Here is a 22,957-nt window from a genome sequence, read left to right on the forward strand (position 1 = left end):
CATGCCAGATGTTGTGCCAGTGAATGACAAGGATGAAATATCTGTGAAAGGGAAAAGCTTGGAGAACAACACATCTACAGTTACTTTGAACAAAGAAAGACCTTTGGTAGATTTTGATGCAAACAATAACAAAAATACTGCTTCAGCTGAGGTGATAAATTATGTTCATGAACAGCAGCCAACTATCAGTATAACAGAACCCCAAGATGTTCCTTCTTGGGACAACTGCACATCAGCATGTGCCCTGGGACATCATTCAGAGGGTGATACAAAGGACAGTGTCACATTTTCTGTAGACAAAGTGGGCATGGACAAGATGCCAACCAGAGAGCATGTTTCTCAATCTGCTAAGGTAACCACAGAGTCTAGAAAGAAAACAGTGCGTTTTTCAGTTGTCCGTACCAGGACTGAAGACCGTGGAACTGTGGAAGATGAAAAGGGATCTTTTGAAGAGCAAATGGAAGTTCCTTCTAAGGATAAACAAGAACCCTCTGAAATTAACATGGAAACTTCAGCAGAAGAGAGTTCTGTAGATGATGAGAACCTGGAAAATGAAGGTGAGACATCCAGGGACTGTGCAGATAACTTTATAAAGAAGTGTAGTTATTCTAGTGAAGGTGCAGAATGTAAGAAACTGTGTTCCAATGAGCCTGAGGACTGTGTGAGTGGACAAGCTGAACCCAATGCAGAAGACAAGTCTGTTCTCACAGGAGATAATGCTGTTGCTGCAGGTAAATCTTCAGTGAAACCAGGGAGAGATCTGCACAACCCGATCAGTGTCAACTTTGAATTTGAAGTGGTGCAGACCATGGAGTGTCTCAGGTTAGACTTTTCATCCATATTCTGTCATGTTCACTTTAAAAAAAAGTTACATTACAGGAGAAAAGAGAAATTTTGTTAACATTTCTTTTATTTATATATATGGAGAGGTATGGTGGGCAGGTGGATACAGCACACGCCTTGAAAGTCGGTCCTGGGTTTGATTTAGGCAAGAACCATGATCTACCCCTCCCCCACCCAACCCCACAAGATATCAGTGATATATGTGCTCGTCCAGTGATATATGTGCTCATCCACATGGACCCATTTGCAGCATACATTTAGTGCATGTAAAAAAAAATCCATGACAACAAGAGCTGACTTGGGCAAAATTTATATCAACTTTATTAGTAAACAAATATACGACAGAGGAAAAAGAAGAAAAATGAGTGACACTTCACTGTAGTGGCATACTATCCATTTGGAGAGCAGCCCATATTTCACAGAGATCAATCAGTTGTGATCAGAAAACCATTAGTAAATCTCTTATATCTGAAGCTGGTGTAATTCATTGAATAACACTGACAACAGTAAAATTTCATGTCATAAAAGTATTTAAATTACTCATGACGTCTGAAGCTTGTATAATTCATTGAATAACACTAACAAGAGTAAAAGCTTATGTCATAAAAGTATCTTTAACAAATAAATGATTGAACTAGGTAATTGACACAACATTGTGCAAGAATTGCTTGTGTGCAAATGTGACATTTGTGTACATGCTTTGAGGTTCACTAGCAATGGAATGTACAAAATTTATGAACACTAAATTAGATTGTATTGAAATGATTTTCAACTTCTTTGGAAAAAGGTGATAGGTGGGGGGCTCTGAGAGAGGGCTGAAATGAGAATATATATACAAATACAAATCACATATAATGTCAATTTTATTTTATTGGTTTTCAATTACCAGTTCAGTTACTTTGATATTTATTTTTCAGTTGAATGTATTTTATTCTTGTGAAAATAGGTTGTGAATTAGCTGCGTTTTAGCAGTTGTGAACAGATTTAAGTTTTATTAGGTTACTGTTATGATTTATTATGAGCTTCCAGCTCTGTTGCCTGTTGAAAAGCAATGAGCCATCAGTGAATTTCATGGTGGTTTTGATAAATCATACATCACTGTCATCTAGCTTAGCCAGTGCAAGGAAGAACATAGTTCACACATGATAGTCCAGCCCCCATGACAGCTGTTTGTAAAGTGGGAATATAGAAGAGGGGGTATGGGCAGGTTATCCACAATTTCAGCAACAGACTATGCACAGCATAATTATTATATATACATAAACAGATAGTATATGGATATGTCTATCATTTGATTGGATGCAGTTTATACTCAGTTTCTTTTCAAGGGTATACTACCTTTCAAGCTTCTAGATATCTCTTTAAATTCACCTGAAAGTATTGGTTGGTTTGTGCATGATGCTTTTCTTTTCTGTCATTTTTGACAGGAAAAAAAATGGACTACAACTGGGCTTTAAACAGTGAGATTAAGGAAAAAAACTTGTTCATGACATTGACCATGAGTAAATCTGTGCAGTTGCCATGCCTTAACACGGATGACAGAACGCTTCACTTGCCTTATGCTGGACATTCCAGAGAAAATGTAAGTTGGTCATTTGCAGATGCCAGTCTCCCAAACATGTACTGAAAGGCAATTAAGGAAATATAAACCAAAGTCTTTACTAGAAAGGGGTACCCTTATATGAAGCTTGTTTTTAAAGAAAATTATTTATTTATTTATTTATTTAATTTTTTTTTTTTTAGGGAAATCAGACATTTTCTTCATCAGGGATGACTGGTCTATACTGAGACCATTCTTATTTTGTTACGGCTGTAATGTACCTTGTATTTGGTTATGTCCACTTTTATCTGTTAATGATTCTAAGCTGACTCTGCTGTTGTATGTTTCTGTATGTCTGTGGAGTTTTTCCTTGTGTTTTCTGTCATTGTCACTTGTCCTTTTGGTTCGTCGCCTTTTATCTTCTGACTTCATCTTCAGAACTGCAGCTTGTTTTTTTTTGTTTTTTGTTTTTTGTTTTTGTTTTTTTTGTTGCTGTCTTGGGTTTATTCTTCCATCCTGCAGATACATTTAATCTTCTTCCTCTCGTTCTTCCACTGGTTGTTGCCAGGTGTCCTCTTTTCATCGTACTGCGTTCTTCTGTCCATCTCCTCTTCTTTGATTTCTTCACATTAGGTGGCAGGCCAGGGAGGGTGTCTGGTCATTCATGTATTGCCATTAGTATGTGAATGTGCACGCATGTGTAAAGTTGTGTGTGTGAATGTGTGGGATGAATGAGTGCGCGCGTGCGCCTGTATGTGTGTGTCTGACATATCCTATTTTTGTTTGCCATCATTTTTCCCTTTTTGTCCCTAAATCTACTTTATTTCCTTGTATATAATGTTTATCTCAGTATCAAATATAAGTTCTAGTGTTTACATTTTCCATATTTGAACTTCGGAGCTTGTTAGTCGTGCTATTAGTAAGACATGATTAGTTTGGTTTGAGATTTGTTTTCAGTGTAAAGGAGCTGGGAAGTCCAAAAACAGCAACTTTTTCACTAATGTTGATCTGCTGCTCAAAATGTGTTGAGATATATTGTTGTACCATTTTCCAAAAAGATCACAATTTTGGACAGTGATAAAAGGCGTGTTCAGTGAAGTCAACCTCTTGACACCACATGCATTTGTTTGAATTTGCTACCCCCATTTTATGCAACATAATGTTGGTTGGGTAAATATTATGAATAAACTTAAAATGAAGAAGTCTTAGTCTTGTTTCTTTGATACAGTCACGAGCTGTGTTAAAGTAATCGTTTATATTTATATCTAGCTTTCCTTTTTCAGAACTGACTTGCGCATATGTCATGGTTTTGTTTTTTGTTTATCATTTCTCTGATCGTTTTATTATGTAATGTACTCATGAACCCTCTGTCTGTGTTGATTTCATGTCCAACTGTGTATTGTGTATGGTCTCTATTCATTTGGGCTTTCCATGCATTTGGTTTAGCATTGATCAGGGCATTGTACTCCAACGGAAGGCCAGCGTGAGAACCAACCATGTCTTTTATTTGTTTGTATGTCATTAGGTTTCCAGTTGTCCACAAATCTTGTTGTTAGTTTATTCTGGTCATAGAATTAAGGAGGGGACTCTGCTGATTGGTACTTCCCTTATGTTCATAATAGATGGCGATACTTTCCCAAAAAGAAAGCTGAAAAACAGAAAAGAAAAAAGAGAATTGAAAGCAAAAGAGTGATGCTGTGCTTCGGGGTACTTTGACAGAATTTGCATGAGGATTGTTGTGTATTGTGTAACACGAACGTTTTGTTGATATCAGTGCTTGTTTGTTATTGTTTTTTTACATGCAGATCTGATGGAAACTTGTGTATCCAAAATGTACATGTTTCAATAAAGATACTAAAATGAGGTCATCATTACTATGACAGTGTGCTTAAAAAAAAGAAGAAGAAAAATATAAAGAGCGCTCCCAAGGCATTTTCCAGTATAAAAAAAGGATAGTTTTTGATTCACCTCCATGATGAACACTCAAATTACTTAACCTTCAACTTATTTCATAGGCTTAATAGACCCATTTTTGTCTTTAAAAGATCGCACAAAAAATAATCATATTGACACTAGATTTCATGTATTTCTCAAATTCTATATGGGGATTGTTTTTGCTGACCTCTCTGTTGTTGAGACTAAGCAGTAAATAAACATGTCTTGTAAATAGCAACTCCGACTTTCTAAAGAACAACATAACACTCTCCATTCTTGTTGTGCATGTCACTGACCCACACTTTCTGAAGCATTACAGCTGAACTGTTTTGTTAGCAAGTATGGCTCTGACAGACCTATGATGTAGGAATGAGTGAGTGAGTGACGAAGCACAGTGAAGGTTAACCGACTTAGTACTGTCAGTTTACTCCCCTGACTTCCCACAGGCGGCCCTTTTGTATGGGTTCATACAAAAAACCCACTAAGAAAATAATGTTGCAAGTTATGAACTGAAATTTTTTAAACTTATCGGTGACACAAAGAGTTTTGGACAAAGCATAAAATTCCATCCCTTATGCTATCTTCCTGAGAGATGATGGAAGCATTCATAATTTTTGTTTGAAATTTGCACACACTGATGATTTGTAAATGAATCTAAGAAAGCACTGAGTCTGAAACAGTTTGAACTCTTGTCGTTATATAGCCCCGATTGGGCTCCTTCATCAGAAACAGTTGTCTGCCTTGTGACTGGGAAGAAAAGGGCCAGTTGCTGTTGTTGACATGCACTGTTCATTTGAATCCGTCATATTGAAAATGACTCTCCTGCTCACAAAGACAGCAACACACAGCATTTATTGGTCACAGTGGATAGCGGAAATATCAGTTAAGATATTTTTAGCTTATGACGTCGTTATGTATATAAAGTCCCAATCTAAAAATTCAGAATTGATAAAACCCTGATTGGGCTCCGTCGTCTAAAACAGTTGTAAACAGTAGGACCTCGATCAGGGCCCATCGTCCAGAGAGAGTTAACAAAAATATGAATGAGCCATCATAGCAACTTGCATTTTCTGTTTTAGTTTCGTTTCTCTTTTCTTTCATGTGAATTGGGTTGTGTAGGAATTGCCAAAGAGAGAGGGAGGTGTGCACTAATATCAATTTCTATTGCTTTCCAGTGATGGTGCATCACTTCAAGATGCAGTTGAGGGCTTTTTCAAGAAAGAGGAAGTAGACTTCAAATGTGACCATTGTCAACAGCACCAGAAAGCTGAAGTTTCAAGAAAATTTCAAAGCCTTCCCAGGTAATTTTCAGTGCGTTCCTTTTAGCATGCAGAACTGTATTTCAAAAAGTAAATTCTGTTGCACATGAATTATTGATAGCAGTAATTCCTTGTAGTAGAATAACCAGTCCATGCTGGTATGCTTTTGGTTGAGTTTAATCGCACATAAAGTTATCACAGTAGTTTTCCATACTTGAGTGTTTCCATGTCATATTTGAAGACAGACTGGATGGATCTGTGTTTGATAATGCACCGTGGAATTTTGTTTCAATGATTTTTTGCTCACACACAGGACACATGCACACACACACACACACACACACAAACACAAACACACACATACACACACACACACACGCACACACACACACACACACACACACACACACACACACACACACACACACACACAAACACACACAAAGTACATATCACAGCATGTAGGCTGGTTGGATAGTGCTGACAGGTAGTATGCCGTCAACCTCCTTTTAATGTTTACATGACAAGGCTGATAATGATCTCGGCATGATGAGAAAAAAGAACACAATAAAAAGGCGCTGACTGAATTTTACAGTAAATTGGAGTATGTGAAGGCATAGTTGCCATCAACTTTGTTCTTCATTTGCTTGTTAGCTAAGGATGTTTCATTTTCAAGTGGATTTTTCTCCAAATAAGAAAAATAATATTCCATATATCTCAACATTCTAATTCTAAGACAGTATAAGTTTGGGGGAAGGAGGGAGGCAATAGAGGGTGTAAAGCACTGATGATTTTTTTTCTTACAGATTGTGTTTAATCTTTCCCTTGTACAGGGTACTGATTGTGTACCTCAAACGCTACAATGAGCTGATGGAAAAAGTGCTAACTCCCATAAGGCTGCCTCCCAGGATTTCTTTGCGAGACTTCTGTTGTCGTAACCATGAACCACCACCCTCTTTTCACATAGACCGGTCCTGGTTCAGGTATGGATACATGTCTACACCTGTATGGTTCAGAATATCATTTTCTTTGCTTTTATGTATTCTCTGTGGCCTGTTTTACATTGACAACATGATTTCTGTAAAATGTTCTGTAGCTGATTGTTTGCTTGTAGTGTTCCACTTTTTCACTGCTGAAATGGCCTGTGTGGTCATCTGGGCTGTAAGCAACAAGAGATAAAGACAAACTGTTGTTTGTCTGTTGCTTGTGTTTTAAATCCTACCAAACATGGTCTACATAAGGACTAATCTTTCACATGCTCTGCATCAGTATGTATGTAGGGACAAAATTGTGATTGTTTTGTAAAATTTCTTTGAAGACAGCAGGCAACTGGGTGCTTAAAGGGTAGAATGTGATGGTTTGACACACTGGGAAAGGTAGTGGTTGAAAAAACAATTTTCTTTTCCCATCTTTTGTATGGTGTTACACCTGTGCATCAGTGGACATACAGAAAACAGTATTTATGTTCTTTTCTACTTCCCATCTTTAAAAAAAAAAAAAAAAAAAAAAGGGTGGGGGAGGAGGGGGTAGGGGTGGGGGAGTCATTCTTCAGTCTTCTCCATCAAAATTCTCTGGCATTTAAGTTTTTATTGTTTTGACAGTTTTGACTGGCTTTGTTTTTTGTGTTGTTAAAGATTATTGTTGGCCACATGTAAATTGTTTGTGTTATTTATGACTCGCTATATATGTATTTACTGCTGTTTGTGAGTGGCTGCCTTACTGTTGTTGATGATGATTGGCTGTTTCAGATCTGTGAAGTGTCCAGTGACCAACCATTTGCCATTCAGGATACTTAAACCACATGAATTTGTTCCTGAATCTCTGAAAACATATCCAGAAGTAGAAAAGGGTTGTGATGGACTTGGAGACTGGTGTGTGGTGATTTACATATTCTCTCAGGCATATCTGCTTTTTTTACTTTGAATAATGATAATTCTAATGAAACATATTCAGCGCTTTTTCCCATATACAGCTCAGAGCTCTTTACATGCGTAAAACCAAATAAACTGTAAATGACAAAATAATCAGTTGACACTCAATGCAGACATAACACCACTGATCAAACTCACTTGCATGTACATGCATGCTCACACGCATGCACACGTGTGTGCGCGCACACACACACAGACGCACGCACACACACGCATGCACGCACACCCCCACACCCCCACACCCACACCCGCACCCACATCCCCTCCCCCCGACCCACACCCAACCCCTCCCCCCCGCACCCCTCCCCCCGCAACCCCCCCCCACACACACACCCTAGTCTGCCACCCCCACCCATACCCACACACACACACGCAGTCTCATACACATACACAAAACATTCATGGCATGGATGAACAGCAGTTTGGTAGTGTTTAGATAGATAGGTCTTTAGAGAAGATTTGAAAGAGGCTGTGAAAGAGGAGTGTCTAATGTTAAATAGAAGCATATTCCAGATTTTGGACCTTGAAAGGAAAGAGTACACTGACCAAAGAAATTTGTTATGACAGATGGAACACAGAGGATACAGTTATCGAAGAAGAGCAGATTTTGAGATGGGGTAGTGAAGAAGAATGTAAGAGATTCACTGCCAGTGACAGAGTTTGAATGAAATCCTGGACTGAACAGAAAGCCAAGTGTATATTTTAGTGTGTGTGCACACATGTGCACATGCAAATGCACTCGCACTGAGCTGAGTATGCCTGGACACGCATAGAATGCATTCACATGTACATATACTTTGGCAATGAAATGTTTATGGTCTGTGTTTAATTGCTCAGACATGCTTTTTTTATGTTGTCATTATTGGTGAAAAGAGGAGCCAAACTAATTTCAGATCAAAGTGGTGTTGCAGTTTAACTTTTGAAAACTGTGCTGATGATCCACCCAAGGAGGCAGCCATGCCAGCCACTGAGGTAATGGTGCAGGTAGTGAGGTGTGCCTGTCTGTGTGGATGAGCAGAGATTGGCATGTTTTCTTATCATTTGGCACTTATCAGGCAAACAGTCATCTGGCCCAGTGCTCAGTTTATATCACAGATTGACATAAGCTTACAGCAAAATGAGAGCTGTATGATCAATGGTTTCTTCATTGCAGCTTAGTCTTTAGTGAAGGACTATGAGGCAAGATTACACTGGTTTTTAGAGCTTCAGCTTTGGGGGCCGGTTAGCCTTTGGGAACCAACCCAACACTGACTATCCTGAAACCCTCATGGCCGAGGGAGTGGGAATGTAACTTGGGCAAGACGCTCTCCACTATAATCAAATTCTACAGAATTCTACATATGCAATGCATGTGTTGAATGCTTGCATGATAGGTATTATTGGCAGTGATGGGAGCTGTAATGTCTTCAGAACAGGGAAGTGGTCGATAATGTTGGCAGTGAAAAGGAAGAGGACCAGCAAAATGCAGAGTATCAAGTTTGAGCAGTGTGTTTGCATTTGTATGCTGTATGACCTGACTGTGTTCATGTTGAGCTGCAACACTTCCTGGACTCTTCTGTTTCTTCCTGATCCCAGATCCCCTCTGTGAAACCCAATCATCCTGACAGAAGACCCACATCTGCTGAACCAGACACCATTGTTCATCTCTTTAACCCGATCATTCCTGGACAGAACGAAAACCAACCCTACCACACAAACACTCCCACAGTGGTCCAAGATACCATGGAAAAGGGGACATCTGCGAATACCATGGGAAAGATGCTATTCAGCAAGACTTTAACAGATCCAGGTGAGATTACTCTTGTTCATTTGGGTGTCTGTTTTGTTATTCACTGATCTGACGAGAGTGTGGTATTATAGCTCTGACTTAAGTGTGGGCATCACTAGCATAGTTCTCACTGTAGCATGGTATGACTTACATTGTTCTTCCTGAAGTTTGGGTATCACTAGCATTTGTTCTTACCTTTGGGCATCACTAGCATTGTTCTGACTTTAGTATGGGTATCGCTGACATTGCTCTATAATGTGCGCATCACTAGCATTGTTCTGACTGTAGTGTGGGCACCACTTAGCTTGCTCTGATTGTACTATGGCATCGCTAACATTCTAACATTGTTCTGACTTTAGTATGGGTATCACTAGCATTGTTCTGTTATGTGCACATCATTTGTGTAGCTCTGACTGTAGTGTGGCATCACTTGCATTGTTCTGACTGTAGTGTGGGCATCACTAACATTGTTCTGACTGTAGTGTGAATCTCACTAGCATTATTCTTACTTTTGTGTGAAAATTACTGGCATAGTTCTGACTGTAGTGTGGGTATCACTAGCATTTGTTCTGACTTAAGTATGGGTAACACTAGCATTGTTCTATCATGTGTGCATCACTAGCATTGTTCTGACTCTAGTGTGAGCATCACTAGCATTGTTTTGACTGAAGTGTAGGCATCACTAGCATTATTCTGGTGTAGTGTGGGCATCACTAGCATTGCTCTGATGTAGTGTGGACATCACTAGCATTGTTCTGACTGCAATGCGGGCATCACTAGCATTGTTCTGACTTTAGTATGGGTATCACTAGTATGGGTATCACTAGTGTTTGTTCCGACTTTAGTATGGGTATCACTAGCATTGTTCTGTTATGTGCACATCACTTGCATAGCTCCGACTGTAGTGTGGCATCACCAGCATTGTTCTGGTGTCGTGTGGGCATCACTAGCATTGTTCTGACTGTAGTATGGGTATCACTAGCATTGTTTTGACTGGGCATCACTAGCGTTGCTCTGGTGTAGTGTGGCTTCACTAGCATTGTTCTGGTGTAGTGTGGGCATCACTAGCATTGTTTTGACTGGAATGTGGGCATCACTAGCGTTGCTCTGATGTAGTGTGGGCATCACTAGCATTGCTCTGATGTAGTGTGGCATCACTAGCATTGTTCTGACTGTAGTGCTGGCATCACTAGCATTGTTCTGACTGTAGTGTGGGCATCACTAGCATTGTTCTGACTGTAGTGCTGGCATCACTAGCATTGTTCTGACTGTAGTGTGAGCATCACTAGCATTGTTCTGGTGTAGTGTGGCATCACTAGCATTGTTCTGACTGTAGTGTGAGCATCACTAGCATTGTTCTGACTGTAGTGTGGGCATCACTAGCATTGTTCTGACTGAAGTGTAGGCATCATTAGCATCGTTCTGGTGTAGTGTGGGCATCACTAGCATTGTTCTGACTGTAGTATGGGCATCATTAGCATTGCTTTGACTGAAGTGTAGGCATCACTAGCATTGTTCTGACTGTAGTGTGAGCATCACTAGCATTGTTCTCTTTCCAGTTCAGTCAGGAACCTCGGCGTTGTCCTTGACAACACACTGTCCATGCAAAAATTTATCAGTCAGACATGTCAATCCTGCTACTGTCAACTGCGGCGCATCGGCTCCATCTGGAAATATCTGTCCATTGACACAACATCTAGACTTGTCATTTCTCTCATTCTCTCTCACCTTGACTACTGTAACTCTCTATTGTCTGGTTTGCCTGGTTCATCCATTCAGTCCCTTCAGCGCATACAAAACTCTGCTGCCCGACTCGTCCTCAGAAAGAAAAGATCTGAGTACATCACTCCTCTTTTGCAACATCTCCACTGGCTCCCTGTCTCACACTGAGTAAAGTAAAAGATCAGCACTCTATGTTACAAATGTATTCACAATCAGCCCCTTCCTATCTGTGTGGCTGCCTTCACCTCTACACTCCATCTCGCTCACTACGATCAGCTTCGGATCCACTCCATTTACGCATACCCAGATTCAAACTCTTGACTGTTGGCCGCCGTTCTTTCTCTGTCTCTGGACCTTGCAATTGGAATGAACTTCCTCTTTCGCTTCGCCAAGTCTCCACACTCAGCTCTTTCAAGTCTGGCTTTAAAACCCACCTCTTCCCAAAATAGCCTCCCTTCCCTGCCTCTTCCCTGTCTTCAGTTTCTCCAGTTTTAGAGTTATGCGTGCGTGAAAATGACTGGTGTGAAAGCGCTTAGATTTGTCTATGCGCAAGATTCAGCGCTATATACATACCATTATTATTATTATTATGTATTGTGGCATCACTAGCATTGTTCTGACTAGTGTGAGCATCACTAGCATTGTTCTGACTGTAATGTGGGCATCACTAACATTGTTCTGACTGTAGTGTGAGCATCACTAGCATTGTTCTGGTGCAGTGTGAGCATCACTAGCATTGTTCTGACTGTAGTGTGGGCATCACTAGCATTGTTCTGACTGTAGTGTGGGCATCACTAGCATTGTTCTGACTGTAGTGTGAGCATCACTAGCATTGTTCTGACTGTAGTGTGGGCATCACTAGCATTGTTCTGACTGTAGTGTGGGCATCATTAGCATTGTTCTGATGTAGTGTGAGCATCACTAGCATTGTTCTGATTCTAGTTTGAGCATTGCGAGCATTGTTTTTGACTTGTATGTGAGCATCACTAACATTGTTCTGATTCTGGTGTGAGCATCACTAGCGTCATGCTGACTGTAGTGTGGGCATCACTACCATTGTGCTGACAGCAGTGTGGGCATCGCTACCATTGTGCTGACAGCAGTGTGGATATCACAAGCATTGTTCTGACTGTAGTGTGGGCATCACTAGCATTATAATGACAGCAGTGTAGATATCACAGCATTGTTCTGACTTGATTGTGGGCATCACTAAAATTGTTCTTGTATACTATCACTAGCATTGTTGTGACATGAATATAGCAGCACTGGTATTGTTCTGACCAGTGTGCCATCACTGGCATTGTTCTCACTGTGGTGCGTCATCAACAGCATTGTTATGAGTGTGCCATCACTGGCATTGTTCTCACTGTGGTGCGTCATCAACAGCATTGTTATGAGTGTGCCATCACTGGCATTGTTCTCACTGTGGTGTGTCATCAATAGCATTGTTATGAGTGTGCCATCACTGGCATTGTTCTGATATGGGTGTGTCATCAACAGCATTGTTATGAGTGTGCCATCACTGGCATTGTTCTCACTGTGGTGCGTCATCAACAGCATTGTTATGAGTGTGCCATCACTGGCATTGTTCTCACTGTGGTGTGTCATCAACAGCATTGTTATGAGTGTGCCATCACTGGCATTGTTCTGATATGGGTGTGTCATCAACAGCATTGTTATGAGTGTGCCATCTCTGGCATTGTTCTCACTGTGGTGTGTCATCAATAGCATTGTTATGAGTGTGCCATCACTGGCATTGTTCTCATTGTGGTGTGTCATCAACATCATTGTTATGAGTGTGCCATCACTGGCTTTGTTCTGATATGGGTATGTCATCAATAGCATTGTTATGAGTGTGCCATCACTAGCAATGTTCTGATATGGGTATGCCATTATTGGCAGTTCTGACTATAGTGAGAGATACAGACACCAGCAGTAGTGGTAAGGAAATTTGAGCAACACCCCCAAAGGCACATCCATGAAGTGGATGAATCTCAACTGTGTGGCCCCATTTGGGACCATAGCACACCAGCTTCAGGGTAATAGCCAGCTGTGGACAAAAAAACCCAACAAAAAACAAAAACAAACCCAACCGACCTCAGGTGGGGATAGAACCCACATCAGGGAGAGCAATGGTTTTTATTCTGCTCTGAAGGATGTACCACAGTGATATACCACAGACCAGTTGTTGGTGTGTTGATCGGTGTCCTTGTTAATACTTTAGATGTAGAACTCAAGTTTGAGTTGTTGCTTGGGTCAATAAAAAGAACATTAGATTTGAAAATCACATTGCCAAGTATATACAATATTACATTTGATAATCAAATTGTAAAACAAAATACAGGATGTTGTATCTTTGCACATGAAGACAGGGTTTATTTTTGCAATGGTATTGTGATTAGAAGTCTAACATATGTGTAACAGACTTTACATGCATAATGAAAGTAACAGTGGCCGTACTTGTTTCATTGAAAAGAAAGAAAATAAGAGAAGGAAAAGAATGGCTGTGTTGCACTGTATGTTGCTAGTAATCATTGGGACTTTTTCCTGGCAAGTCTATACATTTTATTTTTATGATTTAGTAGATTTGTTTGCTCACTATGACGGTACATATGAAATTCTGTTTTGTTAGTAACGGCCAACATACCATTGAAGATAGAATGCGTTAGGTCTGGTTAGTTGATGTTCTCTTTTAGTAATGTGTTTTGCATGTTAGATGACAATTTCCATGTGAACATCCTGTCATAAGATGCACTGTTCGCTTCAGCCATGATGTGGAGTGAATGTGATGATGACATTACAAAGGTACTGGACACTTTCAACACAACTGCTCCTCATGCTGAGGACAGAAATAATTATATTAATTGGACTAGCAGTTCATACCAGACATTCATTAATAAGAATATAGATTATGTTTTATCAGAGCAAAGTCATCCAAGTTCCCGGGACCAAAGCTCTCTTCTCACCGTCAATGACGGCACCAGTGAGGAGAGGAAAAGTGCAGTGGAGGGCAGAGAACAAGGTGAACCAGGCCAGGAGATAGGTGACAGTGTGGGGTGCAACGAGGACAAAGCTTCTCTGAAAGGTGCTGTTATAAAACAAATATAGATTCTGTGTTAATGTTTTTGGATGTAATGATCTGTCAAATCATGAATCTGTGGGAAATCAACAACATACGGATGGGAATTGAACATACTCTTAAGTCATCTCTGGGACACATGCTGAGCATGAATGTATGAGCTAATAGCAACAAGAAGTTATCCATGGCCATATAAATCAACAATATTGTTGCCCAGAATTGATATTCTCTGATGGGTGCATGCAGAATAAATGATTAAAACCTATTACTGTTTTCCTGATGCATCACGATTGTCTGCCCTAATTGTCTTGATCAAAGGTGAGCACTTTTGGGGTATGGTGCATGTACATGCAGGACAGTTTCATGTTTCCTTTGCCCATCAAACACAGGTATGGACTGCAGAATCTCTAGCTTGCATATTTGATATTCTGCGTGTATACATACATGTTCAGTCCCAGCAGGTCTGCATATGTAGTGGTCTGGGAGAGCATCAGTAGTTTTTCGCTTGTTTTGTTTGAAAGTGCCCCATAATTTGGGACATTTTTGTTTTCTTTACTGTGAGAGTGAATAATGGTGATGGGATGACAGTACTGCTGTGTGGGTCCATTTTGGTTTGGGGCTATTTTGCAATGCTATACTCTAATGATATATCCTGACTTCAGCAAGGATTGAGATACAGACATCTGCAGTTGTCACAACCCATAAGGGGTTGCCCATGTACCCCGGCACCTTCCCATACTAACACCCTGACAACACAAACACAGAGACACAGGAAAGTTCAGTTCGGTTCTTTACTGTAGTTCCACTTTGAAACAAGTTCAGACACACAAAATTAAACCCTTAACTACAGCACCACTCTCCTTCAGTTTTGTGGTAACACAATGTAATTGTCAAGGTAGGCTAAAGCAACTGTGGCACCAGTTTTTTGCAATGTCAGTTCACTTGAACCTGAGTCAAACCCATCTGTGGACGACCAGTGTTAATGAACCCAACTGAGGCCTGAAATCATATGCCTGCCAAAGTGAAGAGGGTAGCAGAGGATGGGATACATTGGACAAGGAAGTTGTTGGGAATATGGAGGTTGGAGAGTGAGTGGGAGTGAGGGAATTTGGGGTGAACAGGGCAGAAGGGGAATGAGGACCACTGCAGAGACGAATCCTGGAGTTCGGTTGGGGTGATGGCAGACATGGAAAACCCACGGGAAAAGTCTGTAACAAGACTCCCATGTCTCTGTAGACTATGCTCCTTTACACATTATGAAAGAGTAGCCCCCTTCCCCTTCTTTGAGCGATACACTAAACACAAAGTAGGGGAGTGACTGGATATTCCATCATATGCAGTCTCTTTCACACAAAAGCTACTAATGCAAAAAGTACAGAAACCGTCTGTTATAGTTTCTCCAATAATGAAAAAGTCCAACAGGATCCGAACGAGACATTTACCCTAAATAACAGTTCGTCAATATTTATCATCCTGGTTTCGAACTACAGAAACAAAACTAAATGTGGCAATATTACAATCTCCTAATCACATTTCCAACACCACAAAAATGCTTTTGAAAATTTAGATTGCAAGTAGACACTGTTTCCATCATAAAGAAAATAAATTCGAAACAAGAACTGGAGCTGACACAACCTTATTAATTCCACCAAATATCTAGAAATCAAAGAGTACTGGATTTAAAAGATTTCCATTAAAACACCTCCCTCAACCGTGTACGCACCCAAATCCTAAGTCACATAATGCCAACAAATGTCACAAGTTACAACACTAACACCATGAAGATAAACTAACTATACAACTTCTCCGTCACATGTCACCAGGAAACAGGCACACCTCTGGCCCAGGTTAAAGCACACAGAACACAGACCCACACAGAGGAAGAAGGGGATCACACAAGAATTGAACTCCACAACTCGGTCAAAGAGCAGCTCACTTGCTGGCTCGGCGACCTGTCTCCTACCAATGCTCAGCTCCAAAAGCAAAGCAAAATCCTTCCTTCCAACATATGAACTCCTCTTAAGAGTTCAGAACAAAAAGGAATAGGACATGCCAGACACACATCACAAGAAATTCACATGCATTAGTTCAGCATATAACTTAGCACACAAGAGAATGACGGAGCAAAACGGAGGTGGGAAAAGAGGGAGAGAGGAGGGAGAAAGGGGGAAGGGAGAGGAACAAATGAACACGCGCACAATTGAAAACCATGAGCCATGACAGCAGTGTTAGTCAGGAAATGTGAGCCGCACTGCCAAGGACGCATCCATGAAGTGGATGACCCACATCTTTGTGGTCCCAATCTTCCCATTTCAGCCCATAGTACACTCAACATTGGGTAGGAACTAGGCACTGGCTGAAAAAAAAAAAAAAAAGGACCTCAGATGGGGATAGAACCCACGTCAGGGGAGAGCAGTAGTTTTTATTTTGATCTGAAGGATGTTGTAGTTTTGTTCGTAATATATAAGAGCAGCTGTTTGTGTTGGTCTGTGTCAATACTTTAGATGCAGAACTCCATTGGGTTGCTTGGGTCAATAGAAATATTACATTTGAAAATCAAATTGTGAAACCACATACAGATGTTGTATCTGTGCATATTGAAGACCGGGTTTATTTTGGCACTGATGTTGTTATAAGTTTAACATATTTCTAACAGAGTTTACATGTACAGTGAAAGTAACAGTGGCCTTACTTTTTATCCCCCCCGCCCCCAAAAAAGTGTATATGTGCTGCAGACTATATTGTTTGTAATCTTCTTTGAGTCTTGCTTTCTTGAAAAGTCTGCAGATCCGATGTTAATGATTTACTATGTTTGCCTGATGTTTGAATATGGTAACTAGTATTACATGAAATTCTGTTTTGTATGCAAAAATCAACATACTTTTGAATATAGAATGCGCCATATCAAGTCAGTTAATGTTCTCTTTTAGTCTTTTTCTTCAGTCTAATATCAACATCTTAGATGAACAGACTATAAATAAATAAACGGTAAACAATCTTTTTCTGTGAGAATGGTGGCGAGTCCAACATCAAAAATAATTTTCTTTTTTGTGTTTTGCATGTTAGATGGCAACATGAGTTTGAAAGACCTGTTCGCACAATTGGCTTCAGCCAGTATGCAGAGCGAATGCAGTGATGACACTCCAGAGGTTCTGGACATTTCCAGCAGAACATCTCCTCCTGCTGAGAACAATAGTAATGATGTTGATATGACAAGCAATCTATTCACCACATATACCAACTCATCTGCTCCTCCTGCCGAGGGCAATGATAATGATGATTGGATGAGCAATTTGTTCACCACATATATCAGCACAGCTGCTTCACCTGCTGAGGGCAATAAGGATGTTGACTGGACGAGCAATCCATTCAACATTGATGTCCAGTCATTCAGGAAAGACGCAGCCGAGGGCAGAAAACAAGGTGAGCCAGGCCAGGAGAGAGGTGACTGTGAGGTGCAGTGAGGACAAAGCTTCTCTGAAAGTTTTTTGATGTAATGATTTGTCAAATGATCAGTCTTTGGGATAATCGACACACAGATGGGAAATGAACTTAATCCCTAGTCATCACACAGGTATGTGTGGAACAGATAATCTCTAGTCATCACACAGGTATGTGTGGAACAGATAATCTTTAGTCATCACACAGGTATGTGTGGAACAGATACTGAGCATCCATGTATGAGCCAGTGGCAACAAGAAGTTTAATTGTGGCCATTTACTGTTGCCTACAATTGTTATTCTCTGGTGGGTCTGCTGATTGCATACAGAATAAATGATTAAAACCCAGCAGCATTTCCCTAATGTATAATGATTTTCTGTCTAATCATCTTGTTCAAAGGTAAGCAGTATTGGGGAATGGTGCATGCCGCACTGTTTCATGTTTCTGCAAGAACTCAGTTGGATTGCTTGGGTCAGTAGAAAGAACAGCAGATTTTGAAAAAAAAAAAAAAGATTACCAAGCTATGTACAACATTAGATCTGAAAATCAAATTGTAAAACAACATACAGGATGTTGTGTCTGTGCATATTGAAGACATGGTTTATTTTTGCACTGATAGTGCAAAAAGAAGTCAAACAGATTTTATAGACACAGTGAAAGTAACAGTGGTCATACTTGTTTTATGAAAACAAACAAACAAACAAAAAGAAGTGTATATTTCTAGTCATCTTTGAAACTGCTTTCTTGACAAGTTTGCAGACTTGATGTTGTTGATTTGGTTGATGTTTAAATGTAGACCTGTACTAGAATGACAGCATCATATTCAATTTTATATTGTATGTAACAACCAACAATTTGTTGAAGATAGAATGCACCAAGTCTGGTCACTTGATGTTCTCCTCAGTCTTCCAATTTCTGTGTAGAATGGTGGCTTATTTGAATAACCAAAAAATAATTTTTTATTGGTTTTGCATGTTAGATGGCGTCATCCATGTGAAGGACCTGTCAAAAGAAGCACAGGTGGTTTTGTGCACACTGCGGGGCATGCATGGTGATGACATTGCAAAGAATGTGGACACTTTAGAGATGGGAGAGGCAGTGGACAGTGGAAATTTTGGTGAGTCAAGCCAGGAGAGAAGTAATGTGGGGTGCAGTGAGGTTAAAGCTCCACAGAAGCTCTTAGATTTTAGGCCTATAGGAAACATTGTTCTTTTGTGTATTTGTATGTATTAAAAAAAAAAGGTGTGTGTGTGTGTGTGGGTGGGGTGGGGTGGGGGGGTCTTTTATGTATTTGTGTGCAATTAAAGAAAAGGGGGGGGGGGGCGTTTGTGTGCAATTATAAAAAACAAAAAAACAAAAACGGGAGGGTGTGTGTGGGGGAGGGGTGATATTGACCCCGGCAGAATAATGAAACATTAGCAATTCCTGCACTGTTCCTGGGGTTGCAAATAACAATTTGTCAGCTTCAGGGGGTTTTGCCCCCTACACCCACCAGTAGGACATTACCGTTGCACCCCATCAGGGGCCTTTCATGACCCCCTGAACTCCCAGCGACAGTAAGCTTTTGTGTTTCAGTCCCTCTCACATCCCTGTAAGTTACTGTGAAACATTGCTAAGAAACAGAATATGCCATATGAATATTGTGTAAGCCAGCCACTGTGGCAGAGTGGTTAGCATCACAGACTGATGAGTGGGAGGATGCTGTTTCAAGTCCCATCGGAGGTAGGGATTTTTGGGCCCCCTGGCTAGTGTCTGACTCGAGAGTCCTATACGTCTTTGATACAGGTTTCTGTATCTCTCGAGCCGGGTCAGTCCCAGGATACATTATGAAAGGAATATTGTATCTGTGAATACTGAAAACAGTTTGTTTTTACACTGATATTGTGAAAAAAAGTCTTACATATTCGTAACAGATTTCACACTCATAATGAAAATAACAACGGCGCTACTTGTTTTATTTAAAAAAATAATTTTAAAAATACTGAAGGAAAAGAACATCTGTGGCTTTATGTATACTACTGGTAACCTTTGAGACTGCTTTCTTGACAAGTCTGCAGATTTGATATTAATGATTTTGTCAGTTTGTTTGATGACTACATGTGGGCACGAGTATTATATGAAATTTTGTTTTGTATGTAACAACCAACATGCTATTGAGGACAGAATGCATTGGGTCTGATCACTTGATGTTTTCTTTTAGTCTTTCTTTTTTCCGTGTAGTATTGTGGTTCTTCCAACAACAGCAAAATAACAATGCTTTTTTATGTGTTTTGCATGTTAGATGGCATCATCAGTATGAACGAACTGTCAGAGGATGAACAGCTGAGGTTAGCCTTGATGGAGAGCTTGAGTGATGAGTACATTCCCAAGATTCTGGACATCTCAGAGAGGAGAGAGGCAGTGGAAGGAGGAGCACATGGTGAGCCAGGCCAGGAGAAAAATGATGGTTGCAGCGAGGACATAACTCCACTGAAAGGTGCTGTTAGAAACAGCGAGACTAGAGAAACAGAGTACCCTGAAGAATTGGAAGAGACAGAAGATGAATTCATCTTTCAGGTGGAGCTTGAGACACAGCCAGGTAGCTGCAGTGACAGTGACATGGATGAAGCAGACAGTGGGGGCAGAGAGGATGGTGGATGTTCAGAACCGGCTGACAAATCCGAAGGTATTATTTTTACGAACTGGCAAACTGTCACTCGTTTTTCTGTCTGTTTCTGTCTGTCTCTCTCTGTCTCTGTCTCCCTGTCTCTCTCTCTTACTTGCACTCTGTCTTTCACACACAAATTTGTATCCAGAGATATGAGAAGAAAAACTTTTCTTTTTTTAAATTTTATCCCATTACTCTTCCCTGAGAGAACAACTTGAACTTATACAGAGCAATTTGATGTGGGGGGAGGGTGTTACTAATTTAAAATTTCCCATTTTGAATGTAGGTTTTTATTGACATGTGTGGTTGGTGCTGAGAGTTGAAAGTGAATTTTCAGTTACTGTGATACGGTTTTTGGTTATTGTGATACTGGGAATGGTTTTAATGATTGTGATAGGGTTTTAAAGTATTGTGATGTGATTATTTAGGCTTTTTCTTGTGATATGTGTGATGAGTGTGTGTGTGTGTGTGTGTGTGTGTGTGTGTGAATTTTGTGCTTGAGTGTTTTGTTGGCTGACAGTAGAGGGCTGTGCATGTAAGTTTTCCTCTTTTTTTTTCATTTTAGTGTTTAAACGCATGTTTTAAATGTTGGTATTTACATTGTACAGCGCAGTTGAGCATGTTTTACATGGAAAGACGGTTTATAGATTAAATTATTATTATCATATTATTATTAAAAGGCCAGCCCAAGAAAGACAACAGACATGCTTGTAGAAGCGGGGAGGAAGAGGGGAAATTAGGGACTTTGATAACAGCTTACTTTTTTTTCTCCAGATGTGTGTAGTCTTGGTAGTTATTAGTTCAGTCACACACATACACTGGATACCAGCGCTTCATCTTTGTGGGTTTTTGTTTTGTTTGTTTGTTTGTTTGTCTTTTGTTTGAAAATTCACAATGATATAGCAATCTTTTATGAAATCAAGAGACATGAAATTACCCAGCTAGGACATACTTTATTGTTTAATCACCTCAAAATCTGTGTCATTTCAAAAAGTGCTTTCAATAGAAAGCTCATGCAGTTTCCAGTTTCCTTTCAATACTTTTGACCAAAAATGTAGCCAGACTTTAAAAAAAAAATGTTGTTCCTCGCTATTTTCACCGAAAATTTCCTGGCAGAGGCCCTGCAGCAGGAGTTAGGTTTCCCTGGCAGCAAGCAGGTTAATGTACCTGCACTCTCTCTCTCTATGCCTGCTGTCTTTATGTTTTAAGGTCCATTTTAGATTAAAATAAGGATTGTTCTGTTGCAGGTGGTAGCATGAACAACATTTATTTGGACTTACCTGAGGAAGAGCTGATCAAGAAAGCCATTTTGCTGAGCCTAGAACAGACAAGGATTGCTGAACCATCATCTATGTATGAAGCATTCACAGCACCAGCGTCACCTGTATGGGATGACCTCATGCCACAGGGTCCAGAAATTAATCAGGATCTGATTCTTAATTCCTTGGCTTCTGACTCACCAACAAAACCAGAACCAGCAAGTGAAGGGATCTATGAGTCGGGTTCAGCCAAACCTATGCCGAATGAAGTTAGTGATTTTGAGGATCAGCTACACGGTTTCCTTTCTCTCACAAGCTATCCAACTCCACTGATTTCACCAGTTTTTGATGAACCTGACCAGAGTTCTCTTAAAGAGTCTAGTTTATCCCCAGCCTACCCACTATCTCCTCCTGTCTCACCCACAGTTGATGAAAATGGGAGAAGAGAGAACAGGGAAAATCCTGTTACCAGATGGATGGAGGAAAACTTGGATTGCAACAGACTTGAGGCAAATGGGTTCCCTGTGAGCAAAGTTGATGGTGACGAGAAAGGAGAAAGTCACAGCCTTGACTGTGGTGAACCACTGACAGGAGACCAGGTGAGAATTGTTGGAGGAAATATTCAGTATGAAGTTAGTATTCACCACAATGACTATACCCTTGATTAGATGTAACATGTAAGTTTTGTCTTGTTTTTAAACAAAAACAAATGAAAAAAGACCAAAAACCAACAACAGAACATGCAGACACATTCACCATCCTATATTGTTGTTGAACATTGTATTGTTGCGGAGGAAGAATGAATACACTTTGCATACATGTGTGCACCCTAACATGAACACACTCATACACACAAACACAGAATGTATGCATGATACATAAGAGATGTGGGTATTGAACTATTTTTAAACATTGAAAATTCACTGAGGAAAAAAAACCAGATGCATAATGAAGATGCTTTTTTTTCCCCATTGAATTGACTGTGGACTCTGTCATCACTTAATGATTGAAAGGGCTTGGATAGTTTATGGGTATGTCGATGGCTGAGGAGGCCAATGAGTGCTTGGAAGGTGCATCCTCATGAGCATTGCTGGCACATGCTTTCCTGGCCTGTCCTTTCTTGTTTTCCTCACAAACTTTATGGGTAATACACACACACGCGCGCGTGCACACACGCACGAATGCACGCACGCACGCGCACACACACACACACACACACACACATGAGTGCGCGCGTACACACACACACACACACACTCATAGAATGATTTTATGTATGTTTGTATCATGCTTTACAGTCTGTGTGCACTGTGATCAGTGGTTTCTCCACTGCAGTGGGAAGAAGCTTAGTCTTTTGTGAAAGACTGTGACTCTCAAAACCAAGAGGCATCATAGCACTGGCTCTTTGCATTGCAGCTTTGGGGGCTAGCTGGCCTTTGGGAACTATTCCAACGCCGACTATCGTAAAACCCTCTTGGCCGAGAGAGTGGAAATGTGACTTGGGCACAACACTCTCTGCTACAATCAAATTCT

General features: G+C 40.4%; 2 protein-coding genes across 3 annotated transcripts in view; both read left to right on the forward strand.

Moving 5' to 3' along the window:
• Positions 1-7,722, forward strand: LOC143293863 (uncharacterized). Its single transcript, XM_076605175.1, has 5 exons — positions 1-822; positions 2,360-2,425; positions 5,494-5,619; positions 6,411-6,560; positions 7,326-7,722. Exons 1-5 carry the CDS (start codon positions 2-4, stop codon positions 7,498-7,500), a joined length of 1,338 nt encoding a protein of 445 aa, XP_076461290.1. The 5' UTR covers position 1; the 3' UTR covers positions 7,501-7,722.
• The window catches only part of LOC143293856 (uncharacterized), a 21,735-nt gene continuing 6,171 nt past the window's right edge, over positions 7,394-22,957 (forward strand). For both annotated transcript variants that reach the window (XM_076605151.1, XM_076605160.1), the window contains exons 1-8: positions 7,394-7,448; positions 8,402-8,480; positions 9,084-9,297; positions 13,922-14,083; positions 17,144-17,500; positions 18,498-18,635; positions 19,800-20,183; positions 21,413-22,023. In XM_076605151.1, coding sequence (XP_076461266.1) covers positions 8,466-8,480; positions 9,084-9,297; positions 13,922-14,083; positions 17,144-17,500; positions 18,498-18,635; positions 19,800-20,183; positions 21,413-22,023 — 1,881 coding nt within the window. In that variant the 5' untranslated portion in view covers positions 7,394-7,448; positions 8,402-8,465. The remainder of the gene's footprint in view (positions 7,449-8,401; positions 8,481-9,083; positions 9,298-13,921; positions 14,084-17,143; positions 17,501-18,497; positions 18,636-19,799; positions 20,184-21,412; positions 22,024-22,957) is intronic.

This window comes from Babylonia areolata, chromosome 1 (assembly GCF_041734735.1).
Source record: "Babylonia areolata isolate BAREFJ2019XMU chromosome 1, ASM4173473v1, whole genome shotgun sequence".
Lineage (NCBI taxonomy): Eukaryota > Metazoa > Mollusca > Gastropoda > Neogastropoda > Buccinidae > Babylonia > Babylonia areolata.